This window comes from Bos grunniens, chromosome 17 (genome assembly GCF_055505025.1).
Source record: "Bos grunniens cultivar Pamir isolate PY7600 chromosome 17, Bosgru_T2T1.0, whole genome shotgun sequence".
Taxonomy (NCBI): Eukaryota; Metazoa; Chordata; class Mammalia; order Artiodactyla; family Bovidae; genus Bos; species Bos grunniens.
In genome coordinates this window covers 35,126,470-35,147,070 of record NC_141181.1, presented here as the reverse complement: position 1 = coordinate 35,147,070, position 20,601 = coordinate 35,126,470, and the positions used below count along the sequence as shown (strand labels likewise).

At 38.2% G+C, this 20,601-nt stretch overlaps 1 protein-coding gene across 1 annotated transcript in view; it reads left to right on the top strand.

Moving 5' to 3' along the window:
* Positions 1 to 20,601, top strand: part of FGF2 (fibroblast growth factor 2) — a 53,593-nt gene that overhangs the window by 30,388 nt on the left and 2,604 nt on the right. The window contains exon 2 of the mRNA XM_086346879.1: positions 9,090 to 9,193. Coding sequence (XP_086203005.1) covers positions 9,090 to 9,193 — 104 coding nt within the window. The remainder of the gene's footprint in view (positions 1 to 9,089; positions 9,194 to 20,601) is intronic.

Here is a 20,601-nt window from a genome sequence, read left to right as displayed (position 1 = left end):
TCATCAAGTTTTAAATTAATGTTGGTTTTGAATGAGTAAGGAAGGAATTAATATGTGTGCAGTGCTCTAAGAGGAGGATGTCAGGAATATGAGTACTGTCAGCTGTAGACCTATATAGTGATCCTTGAAATAGTGTTAGATAACTGCTTTCTGATTATTTTTGTGTACTAAATTACAAATTTCACTTTGCTTTGACTTCAGATTATTTAAATGAGAAGTAACATTAATGTTGGACCAACTAAAGAACACCATGCATTTGCCACCAGAATGTAAGCTACGTGAGGGCAGACACTTTGTAGTTCTTGGTTCCTGTTGTATTTCTAGCTCCTAGAACAGTTTCTGACACATGAGGCAAGTGTGATACCATTTTGTTGAATGAATGAATAAATATTAAACACAGGACAATAGGTTGAGAAATTATATAAGGCCTGTGTCTTCTTTGCAGTAAGTACCTTTTAGTTTACTTCCCTTGAGAATAGTGAAACTATAAATTTCATCAAGAGGCTTTTGAGTTCCTCTTCACTTTCTGCCATAAGGGTGGTGTCATCTGCATATCTGAGGTTATTGATATTTCTCCCGGCAATCTTGATTCCAGCTTGTGTTTCTTCCAGTCCAGCGTTTCTCATGATGTACTCTGCATATAACTTAAATAAACAGGGTGACGATATACAGCCTTGACAAACTCCTTTTCCTATTTGGAACCAGTCTGTTGTTCCGTGTCCAGTTCTAACTGTTGATTCCTGACCTGCATACAAATTTCTCAAGAGGCAGATCAGGTGGTCTGGTATTCCCATCTCTTTCAGAATTTTCCATAGTTGATTGTGATCCACACAGTCAAAGGCTTTGGCATAGTCGATAAAGCAGAAATAGATGTTTTTCTGGAACTCTCTTGCTTTTTCCATGATCCAGCAGATGTTGGCAATTTGATCTGTGGTTCCTCTGCCTTTTCTAAAACCAGCTTGAACATCAGGAAGTTCACAGTTCACGTATTGCTGAAGCCTGGCTTGGAGAATTTTGAGCATTACTTTACTAGCGTGTGAGATGAGTGCAATTGTGCGGTAGTTTGAGCATTCTTTGGCATCGCCTTTCTTTGGGATTGGAATGAAAACTGACCTTTTCCAGTCCTGTGGCCACTGCTGAGTTTTCCAGTTGATGATGGACAGGGAGGCCTGGAGTGCTGCGATTCACGGGGTCGCAAAGAGTCAGATACGACTGAACGACTGATCTGATCTGATCTGATCTATTTGTTGAAGAGTTGCAGAGGTTTTACAAGTTCCCCTGTGCCTTTACCCAGCCTTCCCTGAAGTTAACTTCTTACATAATTTACACAGAAGTGTGGCATTTTACTCAAAAAAAAAAAAAAAAAAAAAAAAAAAGCTGATACTGGTACATTACTATTTGCAGACTTCATTTAGATTTCACCACTTTTCCCACTAACATCCTTTCTCTGTTTCAGATCCAATCCAGAATATTATGTTGCATTTAGAGTCCTAATTTTAATGCAGAATATTATACTACTTGGAAAGAATAACAGTTTTGTCTCTTAGTTTCCAAATCTCTGTATGCATATGTGTGTGGTGGTGGTGTAGGGATTAGGTATGTGTATAGTACATACCCTTACAGGCTGGCTGAGAGAGAGAGTGTGTGGGTGTGTGTGTGGTGTAGGTAGGTATTAGATGCGTGTATAATACATACCCTCAAAGGCTGGCATGGACTGACCACTCTTCCAGGTTCTACACCCTGTACTCCTCCTGTAAGTGTTGGTGCTCCCCAGGATTCCGTCCTTTGCCCTTTAATTCACGCCTGCTACACACTGTTCTGGATCTCATTTTAGTCTTCCTGTGTGGGTTTGGAGCAGCCTGTGCATCCAAGGTAGCCACTGTTTGCTATGATTAACCAGATCTTTATTCTAGCAGATTTCTTCTTTGAGCTCCATATTCATAAAGCTGACTATCTTTTGGATGCCTGTGTCTGCATTTTCCAGAGACTTCCAGTATTACTTTAAGGGAACGTAGCTGATCATCTTGCCAACTTGTCTCTCCTTTTGTATATCCCACCTCAACAAAGAGAAACAGTTCTTTCTTTCCTTGCTTGTGTCCTTACCTCCATTATCTCCATTCCTTTCAGATCTATTTTTGTTTCCTTCATTTCTCACATATTTATCAAGTTCTCTCCATCCAATTTCATACAAAGCACTCATTCTTTCATCCTTTTTCAAATTCCTTAACACAGTATTCAGAGCCTCTGGCCTCACTCTGTCCCGTGACACCCTCTTCCACAGCACACACAGCACCCTCACTGTGCTGGCTATATCCATGAACCTGGCGTTTGTGGCTATGCCATGCCGTCTTTCTCCTTTGCAAGTTTTGTCAGGATGCTTTTGTTGTTGTCCCTACTCTCTTCTGAGTAACTCCTGCTAATTCTGTTGGTCTCCATTCAGTTGTCACTGCTTCAGGAAGCCTCTCCTCTCCAGGCTGGGTTAGGTGTACCTTCTGAGTGCTCTTGGGTAGCTTGTGTGAATTCCTCTCATGGAACTTAAACAGTACTGACCTTGTTTAGTTACCTGTACCATCTCTCTTCTTGACAATACTGTATGTTTCTTAAGGTCAAAGACTTGTTTCCTATTGCTCTGCACAGTTCCTGGCACATAACTGTTACTAACAAATGTTTATTGAATGAATAAATGTATTCCCTGTTCTAGGAAACACTGACTTATGTTTCCAAAAACCATATCCTTTTACCAGGGACAAACTTCTCTAAACGTCAGCTTATTTATATATGAGCAGGGTGCACTGCTGGAGAAGGCGATGGCACCCCACTCCAGTACTCTTGCCTGGAGAATCCCAGGGATGGGGGAGTCTGGTGGGCTGCCGTCTATGGGGTCATACAGAGTCGGACACGACTGAAGCGACTTAGCAGGAGCAGCAGCAGCAGCAGGGTGCACTGCATGACCTCTAAGTCCGCTCTAACAAGTTAGTATTTATGATTTTAAGATTTATCATCCCTTGAGCCTATTCAAAGGAAAATGATACAAATTCCAAAAAAGGAGTTGCAAAATGTTTTGAGCCATAGTGTCACATTGAAATAATCCTTTGGCTGGCTTTTTGGTTATACTGCGTAACTAAATGTGTCAGATGTTAATGGTCTGAGCACTTGAACATTTGAGTAGTTTACTTACTGTGATCAGAGTTTCTGTTTCTTTGCTTACCTATCTAAATCATTTTAGAAAGACCATGTAAATTCTCCTTTGCTAAAGACTGTCAAGTAAAAAGTAGACAACTGTTTATGGATATTGTAGATGGGATTTAAGACGTAACTGTATTATGATGGGACCAAGTGATGACTAGTGAAGTGAGTGTGTGCAGGTCACTCAGTTGTGTCCAACTCTTTCGGACTATACGATCCATGGAATTCTCCAGGCCAGAATGCTGGAATGGGTAGCCTTTCCCTTCTCCAGGGGATCTTCCCAACCCAGGGATCAAATCCAGGTCTCCCACATTGCAGGCAGTTTCTTTACCAGCTGAGCCACAGGGAAGCTTGCCTAATGATAAGGTTCTTCAATTCGGTGCTTTACAGCTTTTGTTTTTATGCTACAGCAGAGGGGAAAAAAAGTTGAATTTTAAGCTTGGATAACACACTTTTTCCAAGTTCATCTCTTACTGGACTTAAATATCAACATTAGGAAGCCATGAGAAGTCTTACGTTTATCAAAACTGTTGACTTCTGTGCATCCAAAACCTGAACATAGATTGGTGGTCTCCAGCATGCTGAAAAGACCTGGGCTATATCAGGGTTCAGAGGTCCAATTTAGAAAGAACGGTTTTCTATTGTAGATTATTTTTAAGAACTTTCAAAATGTAAAATATAATGTAGATACAGGAAACCATATAAAACAAATTCGTATATTAATGGGTTATTACTAGGTGAACATTCTTATAACCACCACTCAGGTTAGAAAACAGAACTTTGCCAGCCACCCCAGACGCCTCTCTGTGTCCACTGCCTCTCCAATAAAGTACACAGATTTCTAATTACTTTGAATTTCTTAGTAGTTTCATCACAGTGATAGGCATCCTTAAATATTCTAGTTTAGTTTTGCTTTTTAAAGTATGAGCTTTAGGCCTTTTTTAGTCTCAGGTCCCCCTTCCATCTTTTTTTCCTCCATAGTAATTGATTGATTGTGGAAGAAACTAGATTATTTGACCTGCGAGGTTTCTCAGTCTGGATTATGCCTGTTGCTCGAGCTGTCTCAGACTTGGCTGTTTAGGCTTCGGGGCTGTCTCCTGCCTCAGTCCTGAAATGACAATCTGCCTGGAATATCATTTCTTTTAATCTCCCTACCCTGTACCTTGTTTGTGATATTATCTCCTACATATCTTTCAAACCTTAGCTCAAATCTCATCTCTCCTAGAAAGATTCTCGGATTTTTTCATCTGATAATATATGTCATTTTCTGTAATCTCATAGCACCTGTATAATACTCATGTACAATACCAAGGACATTACAGCAATGAGTTCCTTTATCCATTTTTCTTTTGCGTGAGATGCTTTCAACTCACCAGATGTTCACAAGGTATTTCTCTGTGCCTGGCATGGGATAGAGACAGATAAAGTATAGTTCCCTTTTGGATGATATGCTTCTTACATCTCTTTTAATTGAGATACTTCCTCTTCCTCTTGTTACTCATAAATGCAGTTATTTTCAGTCATGTTTAATATGGCATACACTTGGTATTTTATACAGCATATAAAAATTGGCTCACAATGGATCAAAACCTAAATATACAAGGTAAAACTAAAACACTTAAGAGAAAAGCATAGGCATAAGTCTTCATGACCCTGGGTTAGGCAATAGTGTCTCCAATACGACAAGCAATGAAAGAACAAAATCAATACGTTGGATTTCATGAAAATTAAAAAATGTTTATGCATCAAAGGATAACATCAAGAAAGTGAAAAGACAACCCACAGCATGGAAGAAGATATTTATTTGCAAGTCAGATATCTGATTAGGGCTTGAATCTAGAACATACACAACTCAACATGAAAGTCTTTAAAAATGAGCCAAGGATCTGAATAGACATTTCTCTAAAGATACACAAATAGCCAATAAACACATGAAAAGATATTCAGCATCAGTAAAATGCAAATGAAAACTAAGAGATAACCACTCTATACCCAATCAAAATAACTATAATAGGAAAACAAAAACCCAGGACTACAAAAAAAGTGGCCTGGATGTGGAGAAACTGGACCCCTTAATTTCTTGTGAGAATGTAAAATGGTTGCTTTGGAAAACAATGTGACAGTTTCTCAAATGATTAAACATGGTACCATATTGACTTTTCAGTATATGTCCAAGAGAAAAGAAAATGTGTCTATACAAAATCTTGTACAGGAATGTTTGTAGCAGCATTATTCATAACAGCCAAAAACTGGAAACTGTCTATCAAACTGGGTGAGTAAATCAAATGTGGTCTAATTCAATGGAATGTTATTTGGCAATAAAAAAGAATGAAGTGCTGATGCATGGCCATAACGTGAGTGAAACTTGAAAACATGCTAAGTGAAGGAAGTCAGTCACAAAAGACCACATATTGTATGACCACATTTATATGAAATTTCCAGAATAGGCACATCTATAGAGATAGGCAGATTAGTGGCGGCCTAGAGTTGGGATGGTGGTACTGGGAACATAGGAGGTGTGGGATGAAGATGTTCTAAAACTGATTGTGGTGATGGCTGCACAACCTTGTGACTGTATTAAAAACCATGGAATCACGAATACTTTACATGAATTGTATCTTGACTTAAAAAACAAAAGTACCAGTACTAGTTTAGTACAAGTACTTTAGTACAAGTACTGGTACTAAACTACTTTAGTACAAGTACTGGTACTAAACTAGTACCAGTACTAGTTTAGTACAAGAGCCATTGACAGTACTTAAACATCATGGTAACTCTGGAGAAAGAACTTCTAAGCTGGAGTTAACTGATATGAACAATTCAAGTCAGCTAGGCAAATAAGCCGCTTACTGTGCTGGCAGTTTGTTTTTTTTTTTAGCATAGTTTTCAAATGACGATGTTAAGAGAATAAAGTCTCAGGTAAATGAAGCCTACCTGATCTCAAAAGGAAAAAATGTCAGATCAGGTTAGTTGACAATGTTATTCTTATATTCCATATACTTACTGATTTGTCAATTTTTGCTTCAGTTCTGTTTTTTTTCTTGAGGTATCTCTCCTGATTATGAAATAACTTTGCTCATATCTAGTTACACTAGTTGCCTTGAAGTCCACATCAGATACTAATATAGCCACACCAGCATTCTTAATAGGGTGTGCAACTTATGTTTTTCCCACATTTTCAATTCGCTCATATCTTTGTATTTAAAGTGCTTTTCTTGTAAACAACATAGTTGGGTTTTGCCTTTTATCTTGTTGACAGTTTTTTCACCTTTAAAAAGTGAAGTATTTAGTTCCTTTATATTTAATTATTGATATGTTGAGTCCCTTGGACTGCAAGGAGATCCAACCAGTCCATTCTGAAGGAGATCAACCCTGGGATTTCTTTGGTGGAAGGGATGATGCTAAAGCTGAAACTCCAGTACTTTGGCCACCTCATACGAAGAGTTGACTTCTTGGAAAAGACTCTGATGCTGGGAGGGATTGGGGACAGGAGGAAAACGGGACGACAGAGGATGAGATGGCTAGATGGCACCACTGACTCGATGGATGTGGGTCTGAGTGAGCTCCGGGAATTGGTGGACAGGGAGGCCTGGCGTGCTGCAATTCATGGGGTCGCAGAGAGTCAGACACGACTGAGCGACTGGACTGAACTGATTGATAATGTTTGGGTTTAATTTGCCATCTTGGAATTTGTTTACCCCATTTGTTCTTTGTCCTTTTGTTTCTCTTTTCCTGCCTTCTTTTGGGTTGTAGTCTTCCATATTCCATTTTTCTGAGACAAAAATGGCCCAGCTGTTAACTGTTGGGGTAGTTCAGGAGTTAACTTTGCTCTTGAACTCCACCTTGTCTTTTCAGATCTCTCTTCATCCTCCTTTTCATTTAGTGAAGGCTCAGTGCTTCTCGGGGGCTCTCAGCTCTGTTCTGCTTCCAGACTTCAGTGGATAGCTGCTTTGCACTCAGCAAGGCCTAGGTGATTCAGAAGGCTCTGAGGCCCTTCTGTTCTGTCTTCTGCCTGTCGGGTGTGATGGTTGTACACTAGGTGTAAGCTCTGTAGGAGAGAACTGGCAGGTGGGTATGGAATTGCTCTTTGATATCAGCAGCTGTTAAAAGTCTGTAAAAGTTCAGCTGGTTTATTCATACTCCCCATTTTGGCAGGATTATTCTTCTTCCTGTTAAAAATGGAAGCAGGTCATCTCTTTTTGCGGGGAAGGGACCCCAAATGTGGAATTAAGTGAAATTTTGTTTGTTTAGATCTCTTTATACCTCAGATCTGATGGGTTTTTAAAGAAAATCTATGATTTTGTGGATTATCCAGCTTCTTATTGTTTTAGGCTCTGGTTCCTGTCTCTGTTTTTATGGTTATATGGTAACAGAAACACTTTTCAGGCATTGACAGTTTACTTTTTAGTGGCTTATCAAATAACAGTATCCAAACGTGAATTCCCAAGGAATCTATGAAAGGCCAATGAATAAATGAATGACATTTACTTTTGCTTCTGAGTCACTGGTATTGACCACATGTTAATATCCATAATCTGACTTATGAATAGAAATTATACATTTACAAAATGGTGGGCTGGAGCTAGGCTAGTTTATTGATAGATTGCCAGAAAAAAGTATAGTGATTGTGCAGTCATGAGCATTTATACAACCTCATGAGTTAAAAAGAGATGCTCATATATCATATATGACTTAAGGATCTAATCATTAATAGAATTTTGCTTATATTTGTCAAAAATCTTTTCTACATTTTTCCATAATGTTGTGAAAAACTCTGTTTTCATGACTTGATTATATTCCTTTTACTTTGTATCTTATTTATTTATTTCTATTTTACTTTGTCTCTTTTAAGATTCTGCAGAAGAATTTCACCTGGAATGACTGGTACATTGAGGAGAATCAGACATAAAATTAAATGTCCAACAAATGTCTTTTTTACTTGATTCCCTTTGTGGTAATTTATAATGCAGGTTATGAGAAGCACAGTTCTGAGAAGTCTGACTTACCAAGAATTTCTTAAATTTAACTGGCCCCAGAACCTGTTTTTTAAGTAATCTGTTAGTCAAAATACATTTTGGAGAATGCTGCCTCTGAATAGCAAAAGAGAAATTTTAAACTTAATTTTCATTGAGTTGATTAGATGATTATTTGTCCATCTAGCATTATCATGCTTATGTAATATCTATTTTTTGTTTGTTTTCTGACGATCTGTTTAATATAATATTGACAGTGTAGTGTAACACCTTGGTCATCCTCTTCAGGATCTTATAGGCTGAAATCTTCATCACACCATATAAGCAAATTAAATGTAAACATTATTTTTTTGCAAATATCTAGTTGAAAAACAAAATCTATATATCAAAATCTGTCCATAAAGAAAGATGAATAAAGATGAATACATTTGCATTGTATTGAATGGAAAGCTAGAAATAAGAAACTCAAGGAAATACAAACCAAAAGATAATAGTGAGCAATTATATTTTATTTGTGAAGAACAGGTTAAAAATAGCTTTTAAAGAATTTAAACTTTAGTAGTGTGAAAATTCTCTTAATTGGTTTATACATTTATGTACCCTTCAAATATGTACACTCAAAAAAAAATCTTTAGTTAACAAGGCCAAGTGGAGGTAATTACCTATTGAACAAGAGAAATTCTCCATCTGTCCCTCTTATCAGCTGACACTGGAGTGAGAAGGGAGTCTGGAGGCACTTGTGCTCTAGAGGGTCATTCGCTCTAATAGAATTTAATTGACGTTTCACCTCGGCCGCCAGCTCCTTGCCAGGGTGGACTAGCTGGTTGCCTGCGTGTCTCAATCTTTTCCCTGTATGTTGCCTAAATGTGTTATGTAGATGCCTCATTTTCCTATGATACTACAAAGGTAATTTTTCTCTGTTACTTATAGTCAAACTACAACTTCAAGCAGAAGAGAGAGGGGTTGTGTCTATCAAAGGAGTGTGTGCAAACCGTTACCTTGCTATGAAAGAAGATGGAAGATTACTAGCTTCTGTAAGTAATGCTTTCTGTATTTATATTTTTTTCTTTAACTTTTATTGCTGTAAATTTACTAGTATTGGTATTTATTAAATTTTTACTAAGGTTTTGTAAATATTATACCACTTAATCTTCACATTCATATAAATAGAGAGTATTATACTCTTATTTCACAGATGTAAAAACTATAGTCCTGAGGGAGAAATAAAGCAACCAAGAAAAGACAGCTCGTGTGAGGCAGAGTCTGGAGGGCACGCCAGGTGGTCTTAACTGTCTTGACTCCCGAGTAGGCACTCTAATTCACTGCATTTTGCTGCAAAGCTATTATTTAGTTATAAAAATATATTGTGCAGTTGTCTGAAGAGCATTGGGATGGACATATTAAATTTTGAGTATGAGTTTTAAAACTTCTTTAAAATTTGACATACAAAACACTATATATAATACTCTCTGCCATGGACTGCAGCCTACCAGGATCCTCCGTCCATGCAATTTTCCAGGCAAGAGTACTGGAGTGGGGTGCCATTGCCTTCTCCAGGGGATCTTCCCGACTCGGGGATTGAACCCAGGTCTCCCACAATGCAGGCAGACACTTTACCCTTTGTGCCACCAGGAATGCCTGTGGGCTCCTCACTTAGGTACAAATGCTGGCTCTGTCACTTATTAGCTGTTTGTTCCTGGGCAAACTATTCTGAGTTCGCTCCCTTAGCTATAACACAGAGACAACAATGATCCTATCTCAGTTTTTGTGCAGACTAGTTTATATCAAGTGCCAAAATCGGGGTCTCTTATACATAGTAGTGCTCCAGATTTTCACCTCCTCCTCCTGTTCTCACTTATAAACAAGCTCATTTATGAGCAGAGACTTTTTAACTTTTTATCACTGCCACTCCAGGGTCCTCACTCCTGGCTAGTATCTTCTCCATTAATGCAGTTTCTCTGTCAACTTCTACCATTATTATTACAACTGGGATTGCATGTCTGTTGACCAGACTGCGTGGGGAATGATGCAGGGAAACAGAGCAGTATAATAGACACAGACCCTACTTGTGTCATTGCGGGAGTAGGAAAGACATGTACCTAAAAGTGTGTTTATACACAAACCTCAGCCATGATACCAGTAGCAGTTAGAAGCTCTCTATAACTTTCCTCACAGAAGGGATCTAACAATACTTATTAGGTGTTTTGAGCTTATACAGATAGTTTTTGATTTTTTTTTTTCTGAGTGAAGATCTTTGGATTTCTTTTTAATTAACTTAATGGTGTGTAGTTGACAATGTCACATTAGTTTCTGCTGTACAGCAAAGTGAGTCAGTTATACATAATATATTCTTTTTAAGATTCTGTTCCCATATAGGTCTTTAGGATTTGAGTAGAGCTCCCTGTGCTATTAAGTAAGTAAGTAAAGTTGCTCAGTCGTCTCCGACTCTTTGCGACCCCATGGACTGTAGCCTACCATGCTCCTCCGTCCATGGGATTCTCCAGGCAAGAGTACTGGAATGGGTTGCCATTTCCTTCTCCAGAGGATCTTCCCAACCCAGGGATCGAACCCGGGTCTCCTGCACTGTAGGCAGACGCTTTACCATCTGAGCCACCAGGGAAGCTTTTACTAGTTATCTGTTTTATATATGTGTACATGTCATTCTCAATCTCCTAATTTATCCCTCCCTCCTGGGTAATTATCAGTTTTTTACACCTGTGACTCTATTTCTACTTCTAAAATAAATTCACTTGTACCATTTCTTAAGATTCCACATATAAGCAATGATATTTGTCTTTGATTTACTTCTCTCGGTATGACAATCTCTAGGTCCATTCATGTTGCTACAAATGGCATTATTTCATTTTTTTTATGACTGAGTAATATTTCATTGTATATACATACCACATCTTCTTTATCCATTCCTCTGTTGATAGACATTTAGGTTGCTTCCATGTCCTGGCCATGTAAATAGTGCTGCAACAAACACTGGAGTGGCATGTATCTTTTTGAAATATGGTTTTCTCCAGATATATGCCTAGGAGTAAGATTGCTGGGTTGTATGGTAACTATTTTTGGTTTTCTGAGAAGCCTCCATACTATTCTCCATAATGACTGTACCAATTTACATTCCCACTAACAGTGTAGGAGGGTTCCCCTTTCTCCACATCCTCTTCTAGCATTTATTGTTTGTGGATTTTTAAATTAATGACCATTCTGACTGATGTGAGGTGATACCTTATTGCTCTAGTAATTAGTGATGTTGAGTATCTTTTCATGTGCCTCTTGGTCATTTGTACATGATCTTTGGATTTCTGAAGGGACTGAAACATACTTACAGAGAAAAAGAATATTCACTGAGTGATCATGTGATTAAGATATATTTATTATGATATGTTTATGATTTTTGCAGGATAAAAGTCTAGGTGTAAAGGTGCTTTCTCTCTCCCTTTTTGTAAAGGAATAAAAATTTAGAATGGTCTTCAAGAACAGTCAGTGTCTTTGAGTGTAAGGCAGTGGCAGCCCACTCCAGTACTCTTGCCTGGAAAATCCCATGGATGGAGGAGCCTGGAAGGCTGCAGTCCATGGGGTTGCTGAGGGTCAGACACGACTGAGCGGCTTCACTTTCACTTTCACTTGAGTGTACTAGATACTATGCTAGGCATTAGGATGATAAAACTGAATGCCAAATGGCCTGTGCCTTTAATGAGTGGCAGTCCTGGGGAGGCAGAATTGTAAATAAGTATTTGTAGTAACGTGTAGGAGAAGGCAATGGCACCCCACTCCAGTACTCTTGCTTGGAAAAATCCCATGGACGGAGGAGCCTGTTAGGCTGCAGCCCATGGGGTCGCTGAGAGTCGGACACGACTGAGCGACTTCACTTTCACTTTTCACTTTCATGCATTGGAGAAGGAAATGGCAGCCCACTCCAGTGTTCTTGCCTGGAGAATCCCAGGGACAGGGGAGCCTGGTGGGCTGCCGTCTATGGGGTCGCACAGAGTTGGACACGACTGAAGTGACTTAGCATAGCATAGCATAGTAACGTGTAAGGGGATTGATATGTTCCTTTTCTATCTTGCATGGATGCATAGTAATATAGGAAAGGAAGTGATTAAATGTGTCTAGATTGGGGAAGATGACCTATAAGAGGATTGAATGGAGGTTGGGTTATGGGTAATTTTCGGACACAGCACATGCAGAGACATGGATGCAGGAAGCTTACTAGGAGTCTCTCCAGAAGTACAGTTTACTACTGTGGGAGTGTAAGGTGCAAAGGCAGTACGAGGTAGAAGGGAAGAGATGTGGCTGGAGAGGCAGGTAAACTGCCTCCTGAAATATCTAATGTGTCATGTTGCAGTCAGCAGTGGGAAGCTGTGAAGTGTTTTAAGAAGACACACATCAGATTTGAATTTGAGAAAGTTCTCTTGCAGCAATGTAGAGGATGGACTGGAGGGGGCCAGGACTGGTGGAGACGAAGGCTATGGGAATAGTCCAAGCAAGTGATAAGAATCTGGCAATAACAGGATGGAGCAATGAAGTTGATCAGGTTTAGGACTGGAATAAAGGAAAAAGTCAAAGATGACATCTGGGTTTCCAGTTTGGATGAAGAGGTAGATGAGAAAGGGGTTAGAAGAAAAGAGCAAGTTCTAGGAAAAGGTAATACAGGTTCAAATTTAGTCTTATCTAGTTTGAGCTGTCTAAGAGAAATTCAGGTGAAGATGTGTAACTACACAGTTGGAATTATGGGTTTGGACTTTAGAAGTCTGTGTTGACCTCGGTGTCATCAGTATATAGTGGATAAATAAGGGGAATGGATGGACTTTCCTAGGCGGAAAAAAAAAAAAAATATATATATATATATATAGCAATGAAGACTACTTGCATGTCTTCCACTGTTCTTGCTACAAGCCTGTTGTCAACTCAAGGGATGATGTAATACTTGGGAATGTACTGAAGTAGCGAGCATGTTAAATATTTCCAGGACAGTGAATCTGAGGTTAACTCCAGTATTTTCACCTCAGGACGTGACAGACACACACAGTGCGAATCACTTTGTCTTCTATAATAGTGTTGATTTGGCTACCACCAGACAGTAACGGTGGTGGAGATAAGAAAGGAGATGACAACGTTAGCTTCTGTCTTAACTACGGACAGCACTAGTCAAAATGGTTTCAAAGCTCCAGACTTTGCTATGTCTGTCTCAGTCTGGCTCAGTGAGTGACTTCAGGTTCTTACCCTGTGGTTTTCCATTATTGAGATTAGAAGATCCAGTAACCTGGTAATCATGGTGTTCCTGTAAGATCATCACTGGAGGGGTTATTTATCTTGAGAACATAGGCTGGAACTTAGGTTCATCTGTAATGATAAAAGGCTCTATAATTATCTAAAGTGATGATAACAAGCTATTCTACTTTATTTATGAAAACTTTTTTTTTTAATTGAAGTTTAGTTGATTTATAATGTTTTAGTTTCTGGTATACAGCAAAGTGATTCAGTTTTACACACACATGCACCTGGCAGTTTAGTCTTTGGGGTTGCAAGAATTGGACACTTCTTAGCGACTAAACCACCACCACATACATACACACATTTTTTTCACATTCATTTCCCTTATAGATTATATAAGACACTGAATATAGCTCTCTGTGCTATAAAGTAGACTTTGTTGCTTTTTTTTATATACAGTAGCTTATATCTGGCAATCCCAAACTCTTTATTCTTTTTCCCCTTTGGTAAGCATTAGTTTGTTTTCTATGTCTATGGGTCTGTTTCTGTTTTGTAAATAAGTTGATTTGTATATTTTTCAGATTCCACATATAAGTGATATGTAGTATTTCTCTTTTTCTGTCTGATGGACTTCACTCAGTAAGATAATCTCTAGGTCCACCCATGTTGCTTCTATGGCATTATTCTATGTTATGGCTGAGTACTATTCCATTGTTTATATACCACATCTTCCTTATCCACTCATCTGCTGATGGATATTTAGGTTGAGAAGCTACTCTACAGTGCATCTCTGAAACTACTGGGGTTATAAAAGAGGAGAAAATTTATGACACTAGACCTAAAAACTGAGCTTTCTTCTCATTCTTACAGAATACAAGTTAGAATTCAGAGAATTTTGACTCCTTCTCTCGGTAAATAGGCATTAAGTGTCCCAAACTTGCTTCTGTACCATCAGAAGCATAAACTACTCTAAAATGAAGTGTTTTCTAGTGTCTCCCTTAGCTAATAAGCAGGACCTTTCACAATATTTATGGTCGCAGCATTTTTAGTCTTAAATATATTTCTGTCCCCTTGGACAGAAATTAATTCTTCCTGATACAACAGACTTCCTTTAGATTGGTATAGCAAGAGTTAAATCAGCAATGCTCAGATATTTACCACAAACTCTGTAGGGACAAAGCCACAGTTGTTACACATAAATGGAAAATTCAGGATTTATCGATTTTCTTTGAGGAATGGCACCAGCCAAGATCCATTTGTTCCAGCTCCCGTCCTAGAAGCTATTCCTGCCAAGTTCATGAGTTAATCTCTAGTCTTACGATACAGTTTGTATGGCTTTCTGCCTTGCGTTTCAACAGCCATCCTCTTTCAGATTAGTCTGGGTGGGCTGAGTCAATTTTCAGATGAAAAAGTAAGTGTCGCTACTCCCAAACCAAGGAGGTGGTTCAGTAAGTGGCATACTTTTTGGAGCCAGATCCATAGGCATTGAGCTGTCAACAGCAGCTTTTAGATACGAAATTAAAAGTCTTGACCCTTGGCTATTAATATCATCTTGCCAACATTTACTGGGTTGAAATGAATCACTGATGGTGAGACATCCCATAGCTAGGGATGTCACTGGGGACCCACTCAGGTGACTTCCCAGAGACTACTGGACATGTAAGAAAAAAAGCAAAACGACTTTGCATGTAAGTCCAAGGTTGTGACCAGTAGCCATCATGTGGGGATGCAGATGTTCCTTATTATGTAGAGACACTGGGTTTATGAACTTGAACTTGCCAAAGGCATAATTCTTTCCACTCTTCTTTTACGGGGTCCTATTTCACATCCATCCCTGGGTTCTTCTGCATTTCCCCCTGTGTGTGATTCCTACACAGATTTATAAAACTCGTTTCCCTCGCCTCAGAAAGAGCATTCTGGACAATAAAACATTTTAGTTTCTAGGAGTCACATTAGGTTGACTACCACCAGTTGAGAGTATAAAAACAAGACTTAAGTTGTGTACCTTTTTTATTTTTTTCCCCAACATCTTCACATGTTAAGGGTCTTCTTCCTCCTCTTCGAAGCTAGAAAATATAAATGTACAAGCAGTAACTAAATTTATCTGCCAAAGCATAAATTAAGGCTGACGCTGAGTATTCTTTAATACACAACAGACTCCTTATTCCACTCCATAGCAAGATAAATTCTGTTGCTATGAGCAACAGAAGCCCATAACAAATATTAGAATTTGATTTCTTCAGTGTTCAAAAATTGCATATAATAAGGTTAACTGCGATCTTAAGTTTAAATCACCAAACCTCAGTGTTAGCACTGGTATGAAAAAATTTGCCTGATCTTTATCTGCTAGAAAGTTGCATGTTGTTTTCTATATTATGTGATATATTGTGATAACCTAAACAAAATAACTTAGTATTAGAATGTATTTGACCTGTGTTGATCCATATGAAATATGCAAAAATTATATTATCTGAGGATACACATTTAATTATTGGAAAATACTTTTTCACTTATCAAATAGGGGGCCTTATAATGAAATGAAATTTACACACATAGTAAAGAAAAAGATTTTTGAGGGTTCACTTAGATTGGCAAAATATACTGATTAAATTTGTCAGAAAAATGCAGTAATTAAAGAGCAATATATATCATTTTAATTTTCTTTAAAATCATTTTTAAAAGATAAAAAGCTTCCCTGGTGGCTCAGATGGTAAAGAATCCACCTGCAGTGTGGGAGACCTGGGTTTGATCCCCAAGTCAGAAGATGCCCTGGAGAAGGAAATGGCAACCCACTCCAGTATTCTTGCCTGGAGAATCCCATGGACAGAGGAGCCTGGCAGGCTGCAGTCCATGGGGTCTTGAAAAGTAGGACATGACTGAGCAACTGACACTTAACACTAGATTAGATGCAAACACTACTACATATTAAGAACTACTGCTTTTTTTTAGAAACCAATCATATAAAATTTTACACAGGCTACATACATACTACAATATTAAGATTAAATTTACTTTTAACTTTCCACACTCTGTGTGTCTTATTTTGTTTTGAAATAGTCAACACTGATACTGACATAATGTCTGTCTTTAATTCTCAGAAGTGGGGTAAGCAAAAGCGTTTTTGGATTCACGTTGAGCAGACTCGTAAGTTAAAACTGCAACATCAAAGTACTGTAAAAGAATGAATAATCCAAAAAACAGCATGGTGGAACGGCCCTAAGGGTCAATTTAACAGAAGTGCATGAGAATTCTGAGGCCAATATGTAAGGACAGGAGATTGGAGTGAGGGGGAAGGAGAGGAGAATTTACTCTAGTTCTTTTTTTTTCTTTCTTAAAGTGTGCCAGGGCTTTAAGATTGTTTGAAGGCTTAAAAATTGTTAAAAACTAGGAGGGATCAGAAGACAATCTCTACCCATACGGCATTTATAGTCTGGTGAAATAAAGTGGATATGTATATATAAATAAATGATCTGTATCTGGATGTTTTAGAGCACAAAAATAAATGAGATGCTTTTATCCATCATGGTGTAACAAGAGTCACTAAATTTAGTTACTTGAAAGATGCTCTTATTATGGTCACACTGTAGCGCTAGGGTCAGGTTTTAAAAATATTGATTTTAGAATAGTTTTAGTTTTTCAGTCAAGTTGTGAATATACAATACAGAAAGCATCTATATACTCCATTCCCAGCTTCTCCTATTAACATATTACATTGCATGGTACCTCTGTCACAACTAATGAATCAATATATTGATCATTATTAGCTAAAGTTCACACTTTATTCACATTAGTTTTACCTCATGTTCTTTTTCTGTTCCAGGATTAAGTTCAGGATACCACATTTAGTCATCCTGTCTCTTCAGTCTCCTCTACACCCTGACAGTTACTTAGACTTTCCTTTTTTTTGATTTGACAGTTTGAGGAGTACTGGTCAAATAAGGTCTTTCAGTTTGGGTTTGACTGATTAGACGTGGGTTATAAGTGTTTGGGAGGTAGATCACAGAGGTAAAGTGCTATATTTTCATTGTATCACTTATCACTAATAGTATTAACCTTGATCACCTGGCTGAGGTAGTGTTTGTCTCCACTGTAAAGTCACTCCTGTTCACCCCTTTCTGTACTGTATTCTTTGGAAGAAAGTCACTATACACAATCTACATTTAAGAGATTAGAGGGTGGGGATGGGTGGGGTTTATGCTCCATCCTTGAGGAAGTAGCTACATAAATTATTTGGAATTCTTTTGTATGAGAAATTTGTCTATTCTCCATTTATTTATTTAATCATTTATATCAGTATATGTGCATGGGTATTTAATTTTATGCTTTGGGTTATAATCCAAAACTTTGTTTCAGCTTTGACCACTGGGAGCTTTTTCAGTTGGCTCTCATGCTCTTTCACATACCCTAAACAATGTGGGCTTTTTTGAGTATTTCCTTATCTTATGGCCTCTAAGAGTGCTCTAGGCTCATCTTGTATATTCCCTACTCCAGCCTAGAATGAGCTATTTCTCTAAGGAGCTTGGTTCCTTCTAATACCATTAGAAAATGGTATTAGAAACCAAGATCTGGGTGTTTGCTTCTAGGCAGCCTTACCTGACAGGGCAAGGCATCTATGAACAGTTCCGTATTTAACTATGTGTATAGTTTTATATTAAAAAATGAGTACATGCTGATGTATCCAACCCTAATCCACCAGTATCACATGAACCACTTTAGCCTTCCATGCTGGCTTGTCTATAGCCACCTACTCCAAGAGTGAGAAACCTGGTTCCTCCCATCTCCTGCAATTAGTTTTTCATTATGTGTAAATATCTCACACTGGTTCACTGTCTTTTAATTTACTTTGAAATTTAAAAATGTCTAGATGAAATACAAACTATTAAAAACTGTTGATTATGCTTTTTCAAACTCTCTTCAGTTCTTGGCTATTTAGATTCCTACAAGGGGTCAAACTTCCAGCCTGCACATCTTTAAAACCATTAGCATCACATCAGTATCAACAAATACTTATTAAGTCCCTTATCTTATTAAGATCCTAAGCTATGCTGGTTCACGTACATAGCATTCAGGAAAGTCTTGAGGTGTGGTCTACCACTGACACAAGATACATTTGTATTACTCTCATACATGTACATCTACATTCATTTTTTAGATTCCATACCTTTTAGAATTGAGAATAATGGTTTACTGAAATTATTGTAACACACTTCCTAGCTTTCAAATAAATTAGTACTTTTCAAGTTCCAATTCTGTGGTTATTAGCATTAGTAAAAGGGAAAGAAGGTTAAGTGATGTCTGTTACATTGTAAGTGCTCAGTAAACATTTTTCTCCACTAGAATACCTACTATTCATCTCAAACTCAACATGTCCAAAACTGAATTCCAAATCTGTCCCTATAAAACCCATCCCCACTCATAGCTTTCCCCATCTCAGCAAGCCCATCACTGGGCACTAATGCCAGTGCCATCCTTGACTTCTCTGTATCTCTTACCCTGAACATCTGATCTGTCAGGTTAACTCTTGACAACTCTACCTGCAGAACACATCCAGGAGGAGACAGCTTCTGATCCTCTCTGGTGCCACCCCTGTGGTCCGAGCCTCCCTCTCTGTCTAGGTTCTTGAGCAAGCCGCCAATAGGTGTCTCCACATCTGCCTTTGGTCCAGAGTAATCCTGGAAAAATAGATCAGATCATGCTCAAAAGTCTATAGTGGCTTTTCATTTTCTCAGGATAGAAGCCAAAATATTTGTAATAGCCTACGACTCTTGTATCTCATTACTTCTCTGCCTCATTTCCTATTCCTTTTCTCCTCCAAACCTTCTGCTTTATTTAACCCTCTTGCACTTCATACTCTAGGCATGATTCTGTTGAAGGGATTTTACACTGGCTTTTCCCTCTGCTTAATGCTCTTCTCTGGTATCTGGAGGGTTAACCCCACTTCCTTCAAATTTTTGCTCAAATACCGGAGCCTACTGTTACTTTGCTATTTAATACTGCAACCTAGTGTGTACCCCCCACCATTTCCGTTATCCTATTCAGCTTTATCATATAATTTACTCAATTATGCTGTTTATTGTGTATCTCCACCAGTGAGAACTGGAGCAGCAAAGAGGGAGGGAACCTTGTTCAGATTTGTTCCCTTATTTGTTCCCAGTGCCTAGAAGAAAATATATGTTAAATGATTAAATGCATTATTTGAACTATGTGCTTTTTGTGTCCCCAAACTATTCTTAAATTTAAAAAAATGGAAAATTAAATTTGATGAAAAGGTATCTGATAGATACATGGGCAAAGGGTATCTACAATCTGAAGTTACTAAGAGCCTTGAATTTTGGATTCCTCATTTGTCAATGAGTATAATATTGTGTTGGCCAAAAAGTTCATTTTGATTTTTCTGTAATATGGTATGAAAACCTGAACAAACTTTTCGGCTGACACAGTAAATAAAATGCTATGCATGAGAGCGGCCAATAACCATGAATTTAGGGATTTCCTAGCTCCTGCGCCTATGTAAAATAAGGCCTTGAAGAACAAATTGTATAAGCCCTTAGAAGCTACTTATCTACTGCCTCTGTGATGTCGCTTTTCCTTTTCTCTTAAGTTTGAAATGGTGAGCAGTTAAACATTGAGTATAAGAAAAAAGCTCTGTAAATATGTTTATAAAGTTAAAAAAAAATTACATTGCATCAATTTTTAACAGGAATACTGACATCACAGCTAGTGAAGAGAATTTGTAAACTCAGAATGGAAGGACTGAAAATCACTTAAAATGGGATATTAAATGCCTGGTTTTAGCGAGACTGAATTTTGGCCCTGCTACCCATTACAAAGATGGGAGTTTGTTTTCAAGTGCAGAGCAGCAGTTTAGGAAACTTACATGTCTGAACGTTTGGCACAGATGCACAGTTTCCTTCTTTCTCCTCTGTGTAAAAGAACAAGAAACCTCTGTTTTAAAAAATTGTGGGTTCCATGATGTATTATCCACTTAATCCCTGGTATCATTCCTTTTCTCTAAAATATTAGCAGTTGGCTGAGAAGGCATATATTATTGGTATGGTACATAAACCATTGGTGAAACATTATAGGTGACACACCCTTGAGGCTAACCGAACACCAAAAAATGAGCTTATCAACATCCTGAGGATAACTGATGTGGGTTAGGTCTACTTCTGGGGAATTAGCCCAAATCTCAATGGTGACCTTTCATGTTATCTTT